This window comes from Pseudophryne corroboree, chromosome 6 (assembly GCF_028390025.1).
Source record: "Pseudophryne corroboree isolate aPseCor3 chromosome 6, aPseCor3.hap2, whole genome shotgun sequence".
Taxonomy (NCBI): domain Eukaryota; kingdom Metazoa; phylum Chordata; class Amphibia; order Anura; family Myobatrachidae; genus Pseudophryne; species Pseudophryne corroboree.
In genome coordinates, this window is record NC_086449.1 from 525,611,500 (window position 1) to 525,619,608 (window position 8,109).

At 44.2% G+C, this 8,109-nt stretch overlaps 1 protein-coding gene across 1 annotated transcript in view; it reads right to left on the reverse strand.

Annotated features, from left to right (window-relative positions):
- The window catches only part of GNS (glucosamine (N-acetyl)-6-sulfatase), a 103,133-nt gene that overhangs the window by 44,846 nt on the left and 50,178 nt on the right, over nucleotides 1–8,109 (reverse strand). Inside the window, exon 5 of the mRNA XM_063927547.1 lies at nucleotides 3,865–3,963. Within this exon, the coding sequence (XP_063783617.1) occupies nucleotides 3,865–3,963 (99 nt within the window). The remainder of the gene's footprint in view (nucleotides 1–3,864; nucleotides 3,964–8,109) is intronic.

The window sequence follows — 8,109 nt, forward strand, 5'->3', positions numbered from 1 at the left end:
AGAGGGAGCAAGGCCATTATAGACCGTCATAACTGGTGATATCAGGTAACAAAAGATGAGGTCTGGTGACAAGTCAGGTCACCGGAGGCGGAGTTGAAAAGGTCGCTGTTGTCGGGACTGTAGACCATTCCGAACGGGGAGGTGAAGGTAGCATCCTCTGGTTTGGAGTGGTTGGGGGTACGGTGGAAGAGTCTTCATCAGTGGGGATACCTACTTTGGTCAGTAGGGATTGAGCCTCAGACAGGTTTCTGGCCGTCAGCAATTTCCCTTGATGCCAGACCAGGATACGGAATGGGAAGCCCCAACGGTTTTTGATGTTGTGCTGAGAAAGTCTCGAAGTGACAGGTTTAAAGTCCCTGCGTTTAGCTAAGGTGATCGGGGAGAGGTCTTGAAAGATCTGCAAGGGGGCATTCTCGAAGGTAACAGAACGCAGTCGGCGAACCTCCTTCATAATGGCCTCTTTCGCAGTAAAGTAATGCATTCTGAGGATAACGTCCCTGGGTCGGGAGGAATCCTGTGAGCGAGGACGAAGAGTACGGTGAGCACGGTCTAGAAGAAGGTGATCTTCGGGGGTGTCAGGGGAGAGCTGGGTAAAGAGGCGTTTAAGGTATAGGTCGAGATGGGAGGACTCTACGTCCTCTGGGACACCCCGGATCCTCAAGTTGTTTCTTCTTGCCCTATTGTCCTGGTCCTCATGACCCTCCTGCAGTTGAGAAATATCTTGGCGCATCTGCTGGAAGTCTGTCTCGACGGATTGTTGGAACGTCACCACCTCCTCAACTCGCCTCTCAAGTTGGTCAGTTCTGGAACCGATCTCTGCAATGTCGGACTTCAGCGCGTGGAGGGCTTGGACAGAAGTTTTAACATCTCTTACTTCCTTGAGAAGGGAGAGAAAGTCTCGCCGTGTAATGGGCGCAAGATCGTCAGCTTCAGATTCGGAGTCGGAGAGTCCATGGGAATGGTCGGGATTGTGAGGTCTAGATTTGACAGGGGCGCCTTTTTTAGTGAGGAAGGGCGTGAGGTCAGCTCCCTGAGACTTTTTACCTCCTTTAGGCATCTTGCGAGGGCGTAGGAGACGAGGACAAGTGAGAAAGAAGTAGGTAGCTGGGTTGCTCCAGTAGCTCGGCTCAGGGCCAAGAGGGGAGAGAGACAGGACGTTTACGGGTGAGACATTGGGGGGTCAATAAAGAGCACCAGGCGAGTCACGTAGCAGCTTAGGGGAGAAAACTGTGGTTCTGTAGGGGTCCTGCGTGGCTCAGAGATACAGGCAGGGTCAAGCAGATAGGTGGAAGTAAAAAAAATAAAAATAAAAATCCTGGTGTCAATGGAGCCTTTCACCACAGGGGGGAGCCAAACAGTCAGAGATGAACCCTGCAGTGTAACAGAACCCAACTTCCCCTTCAGGGAGGAACAAAATAAAAAATAAATAAAATAAAGTATATATATATTTATATAAATGGGCCACCTGTGTGGATATTCACCCCCCTCCAAGGGGCAATGCAGGGGTCACAGAAGGCAGGGGGGAGTCTGGTCACGGTCCAGCCAGTGACCAGGGCTCCTATAGCTCTGCTCAGGTAGGGGGGAGATCCGGCAGGGGAGCCGCCCCACAGGGCACCTGGACGGCCACACTCCTCGGGCAGGCAAGCCCCCGGGGGAAGTTGCAGCGGGGGCGGAGAGGCCGGCAGCGCCAGGAGCGAGTGGAGGACGAAGCCGCACGGGCGTCCGGAGGTCCGCGGCGGAGAGATGAGCGCCGCACCGGAGCCTGAGTGTCCGGAGGTCCTCCCTTGTCTTCTTCCCCGGGTCCCGGCCAGTAGTGGAGGTAAACAGGCGGCAGTGGGGAGCGGCGGGTCCGGCGCTGACAGGGAGCGCAGCAGGGGACACAGCAGCAGGATGTCGCGGGCGGCTCCGTCTCGCCGCCCGTCAGGTCCCCAAGATCGAGGTCCCGGCTCAGTGGACGTGGGTAGGCCGCAACACGCGAAGTCGGCCTAAGCCGTCTCCAGATTCCGCGGCGCTCACCCACGGGGGTGAGGGTGGCTGATTTAGGAGTGGGGTACTGATGGGGTGGGCGGAGGGCCGCGTTTAAGGTGACCAGGAGGGTTTTTGTGAATATAGCAGGCCAGAGCTCGTGTTGAAAGCAGCCACCTCAGTTGGTAGCCAAGTCACGCCCCCTAAAATTGTTTTTTTAATATATAAATTGAACCAAAAAGTGCATATTCTGACACAAATTTAATAATAAAGAAATCAACATTAAAAAGATATGCAATAAACCACATCTGTACATCCTAGTCCTATGTATACAATTCTATAAACTGTACATATGATCAAATTCCAATTCCAGCTAATCTGGCCACTAATAGAGGTGGATCAATGAACTATAGTTACTGTATATCAGTGCACTGTCAAAAAACACGATGAGCAAGTTCTATTATAGCACGCCAATGCATGCACATGCTCAATTAAGCCACCTGTGAGGTTGTTAACGGGCTCACCACTGTATGATGAATGAGTGAGGCAGCTTCTCCAATGAAGGGTCAGCAATGTTGAATTAGGAAGGAGCCGGTTAGGAGGCACCGGACGTCTCCGTTCTCCACAGTCTGTATACCGCTGTACCTTCCAATAGCCGCCCAATGAAGTGCTGCCGTTGTTTGGTGGTGAGCTGATGTCCGTATTTAGACCGTCCTCAGTAGTGGTATCCTTCGTCACCGAGTGTCACTCTTCGATAAAGCTCCCCACCAAACAATGGCAGCACTTCGTTGGGCGGCTATTGGAAGGTACAGCGGTATACAGACTGTGGAGAACGGAGATGTCCGGTGCCTCCTAGCCGGCTCCTTCCTAATTCAACATTGCTGACCCTTCATTGAAGAAGCTGATCATATGTACAGCTTATAAAATTGTATACATAGGACTAGGATGTACAGATGTGGTTTATTGTATACCTTTTAAATGTTGATTTTTTATTATTAAATTTGTGTCAGAATATGCACTTTTTGGTGCAATTTATATATTAAGAAACAATTTTATAACTGCATGTGTTTTCACTTATCTCATAAGTCTGATTAACTATAAAAGTAGCGCAGAGTGAATTTTCTAACATATTCACCATGCCAACATTCTGCAGGAACGGTTAGGGTTCGGATTAGAAGTTGCCGTTACTGCTACTGGATCAGATGGCTGCTGGACCATGAAGACACCACTGCAACACCGAAGCCGTAAGTGATCACAACACCACCGGGACAGAGTTTTGTCAACATTCTAATCATGTCAACATTTCATCAGAGTCGACATGATAAATGTCAATATGGTCAAAGTCAACTTGAATTAGGACCATGTCAAAATTATAAATGTCAACAAAACAAAGCCAATCCATATATTTAGTATAAGGGGAGAAGACTCAAGCCTGAAATAGAGATAAAGTAGAGAAGTTGCCCAATGCGACCAATCAGCTTCTGCCATTTCATAGACTGTGCTAGATAAACGACAGAAGCATACTGGGGTGCTTTGGGTAATTTCTCCACTTTATCTCTCTTTAATGCTTAATACATCTCCCCCATAATATTTTACAATGTCAATCACTTCGCTAGAAGAACACACCTGTTATGTGCACAGTTCCTTCCCTAATACATAATTCCATATAAAATCACATAATGTAACTACCTCATTTGTAGTTGGGGTGCAGATGAATAGATAAAAAAAAGGAGGTAATGGCTTTTTGAAATTCTAGCTAATTCATATGGGAAGAATGATTCATATTTGTAGGCTAACCCCCTGACATTACCATCACCACCACGTATTTAGCTAGTAATTCAAGTGTTTGGTTCAATCATGCTTTCAACCAAAGTGAACACAATAAATAACATATCTTACCAAGACATCAGTCAGGTAATCTACACTGTAGTTCTGTCCATAATTACGTGCCCGTCCATTCACTGACAGAGTATAGTTATAGTATTTTGAATTTTTTTCCTACAAAGTCAAACAAAACACAGGCATTACATTTACGATGGATATATTTATAAACCCTGTAGTGGATAATGTTTTCACATAACAGTTCTGTATAGCACACAAATATGGCTCACTTGTTGCAGTTAAGCAATTTATCCGACATTACACAGAGTAAATATTAATAGTAAAAGAAGTAGAAGCAAAAAGAACAAACAATATTTACACCTAAAGTAAATTTAAAGATAATATCTATAATAGTTAAGAAGCAGATTATAATGAACTAAAAACATTCTTATAGTAGATACAGATTACAACAAGCCATTGTTAAGAAAATCAATGCATAATGCCAGTAGAACGGAAGGTCTGTCTCCAGACTACAGTTAATAAGAACAAACACACACTTCAGGAAACACGAGTGCATTCCACATGCCCAGCAGTCTGTTGCAATGTCTTTAATGTTTAATTTTTCTCCTTCACATTGCAACATCCTTGTTTTTTTTGCTTCACCCTGACACAGTAAAACTGGGTATACACCAGATGACAGGCAAACAATGCGATGTCAACGATTTCTCTTGAACTTACAAACAAACATGCAAACTATGCAATCTTGCCAACGCCTGAACAATATATCATGCATCATTAGGTCGTTTGGTTCTTAACGATATATCAGGTGTATATGTAGGTAGTGCGTACACACTGCCAGATGTGTTAAACATCGTTAAGGACAGCCTCAGATTGAGCAATTTGTAGGGCCGAGCAAAAGACGCGACAAACGACTCATGGGAGTGCATACACACTGGACGATGTGGACAATGTATTGTTACAAATCGCCGATGAATGACAAATCGTCCAAGAAATCGTCTAGTGTGTACCCAGCTTAAAGTTTCCCGAGACCTCAGATAAACTTTCTAAACACTAGGGGATCCATGCTATTAGGTGCAAGGGGGCAAGTTGCCGTTGCAAAAGCGTAGAAACACTGCAACTGAACCGCAGCTCTCCCCCTTACAGCCAAATCTTGCTGATTTTTGTACGAGTCTGGGGATACCGTACGCGGTCTAAATTACTTGCGGCTTGCAGGATCAGTCCCTAAAAGAGGTCTATGAACTAAAAATAGCACTTACTGCTATTTTAAAATATATATATATATATATATATATATATATATATATATATATATATATATATATATATATATATATATAATGTATCAGTCTCATAACAAAGTTTCAGGACAAAAGCCATTCTTAAACTAAAGGTCTTAGACCATGATAAACTGCCCAATAAGAGTTCTGGTCAGCTGGAGACCACAACTAATAGTTAATACGACCTCAGCCACAGAAGCCATAATTCAGATGCCAGTCATGTTAGCAAATCAACGCTAACTGACTGGCTTCACTGTAAAATAACTTGTTATATGGCTCCCTGAATAATTGCAGAAAAACAAGGTGTAACTGAATATTAAATGCAAACTAGTTGTAATTAGCATCCAATAATCCACAGGTAGTTATTTTTATTCACATTTATGCAGTGCCAGCATACCCAACAAAGCTTCACAGCCGTGCACAAACACAGTAATAACACTAGGTAGCAACATACAAGGAGGAAGCTAAATATATATATATATATATATTTATTTTGAGAGAGAGAGAGAGAGAGAGAGAGAGAGAGAGAGAGAGAGAGAGAGAGAGAAAGAAAGAAAGAAAGACAGAAAGAAAGAAAGGAAGGAAAGAAGAGTTGTGCATATGAGGTTAATGGGCAGACTACATTAGTCTGGCCAGGTTGCAATGAAAATTAGAATTTTTTCACTATTAATTCAATTTTCTTGAAATATTCCATGACAGCCTACATGAATCTCTCCTGTCAGATGAGTAGATACAGAAAAACAGAAATCTCTGTAAGGTATATTGTGTGGCTTCTCCTTCCCCTGGTGTTTGGGAATGATACCAAGCTGACCCTGATAAACCATAAACCTGTAAGTAATATATGTTCAAAATTAGGTCAACGCGCATTGGTGGGTCGTTCCAACCTGATCGTAGCTGTGCTAAATTTAGCACAGCTACGATAACTTACATTGACATGCGGGGGGACGCCCAGCACAGGGCTAATCCGCCCCGCATGTCAGGCCGGCTCCCCCCGCACAAGTACAAAAGCATCACACAGCGGCAATGCTTTTGTACTTGAAGAGCAACTCCCGGCCAGCGCAGCTCCTGCGGATGGTCGGGAGTTACTCGTCGCTGCCCGGGTCGCGGCAGCTGCGTGTGACATCACGTAGCTACTGCAGCCCGCCCCCGCACGGTCCGGCCACGCCTGCGTTGGGCGGACCGCACCCACAAAACGGCAGGCAAATGCCGCCATCTCCCGCCCAGCGACCACCTCAGCCTGTCAATCAGGCAGAGGAAATCGCTAGGCAATAACAGCCTTCGGCTATCTCGCATGCGCACTTCTGACCTGATCGCTGCGATGAACGATAGTGAGCGATCAGGTCAGAATGACCCCCATAGTGCATAAGTGATCATTTTATTGAATATCTACTTAAAGGAAATTCCATCAACTGAGCAACAACAGAACACATTCCATCCAGAAGATAATACTAAGCAGTGAAAATAGTGGAGAAGTGAGCTAGTGGAGAAGTGAGCTAGTGGAGAAGTGAGCTAGTGGAGAAGTGAGCTAGTGGAGAAGTTGCCAGGTTGGTTTTGCCTTGTAAATTGACGCTTTAAAAAACGTCAGAGATCGGCCGGCATCCCGCACCTCTGGCAATCTCGGACCCTATTACATATGCCTCCAAATTGGTTTTCTGCCCATGACATGATCACGGATATCTATGAATCACAGCCCTAATCTGGGTGGCTCCCTTGGCAGTTTATGAACTCACACACAATATACAGTACATCTGAAGTTACAGGAGAAGGAAACATGTTAGGTGATGGTGATAATAGCAGCTACTACTGACTTACACTATTGGACGCTACAGATTCAGCTCACAGTTAACTCAACTCCAATGTCTGTTGGAAAACGATTAGCTCAAACAGGTTACCTGTGCAAAAGCATTCCTTGTACTAGCTATTGGGATCCTGGCTGACATGGGGAGTCTTTCTTCAAACCGCAATACAACAAATTCAAGAGTCTAAGCAGAATTGTTTCACTTCCATCTTTGGAAAGGACCCCAGGGATACCGGCAATAACGGTGATAATATTAAATTAAAAACCTGGTGTTATATTATCTCAATTTAAAATTTCAGCGTCAAAATCACAGATAATCTAGCCCTTTACCTCTATTAACAACATATGGAGACCTTATGAAAAATAGAGCTTCTTTAAGGACAAAAGAGTGGAATATGGGATATAGAGGCATCTCATTATTGAATAAAGTAACTATATGTTACTGTTGAGCTGTTTTTAAAAGATAACTAAAAACCACTAGTGGTTTATGTGGGATTTTTTTTTTATAATTCTTTGATTTTATATTATTAAAACAGTTTCTAATTCCATCCAAAGCTTTTTTAAGTTTACATAGCACTTAGGTTTAATATTCATTTTTGCCCATGGCGTTTGCTGGCTCTTAAGATCTCCTCATATACTCAGCACCACAGGGATATTCTATTTACTTTATGAAATAAACTACGTTTTGGTGACTTAAAAGATTTATGCCATACGTAAAAAGCTCTTCAAGCATTGAATCACTTGCCACATTGCCCTCAGTCACAGAATGTATGCATGCAGCTGCCTTTCACTCCAGACACCAATCCTGTACAATCTCTGCAGCAGACCAATGTATCAATTGCATATGGGAGACACTGCAATTCTTCAGCCTTGGAATCTGCCAGCAAACAAGGAACTCCTTAGTGACCTTTGTAAGTCTGATGACACGAATTAGAGAAGTTGAACTGCAAATCCACTGTCCACTTGCCAATAGAAGAATGCCAGTTACTTGCTGGGTCTGAAGTTGGTGTACTAGACACTTAAGCCCCATACACACTAGGCGATTTTTAATCAACGATATGGACGATAACTAAATTTTCTGAACGATATCATCCAGTGTGCATAAACTATTTTGTCAACGATGGGCGCTCCCGTGGGGTGTTGACAAGGTCTTCTGTCGTCTTTATATGCAGGTCAATTGTGACTATAATCGTCTGAAACTGCATGTTCAGGGAGGTGGCAGGATGA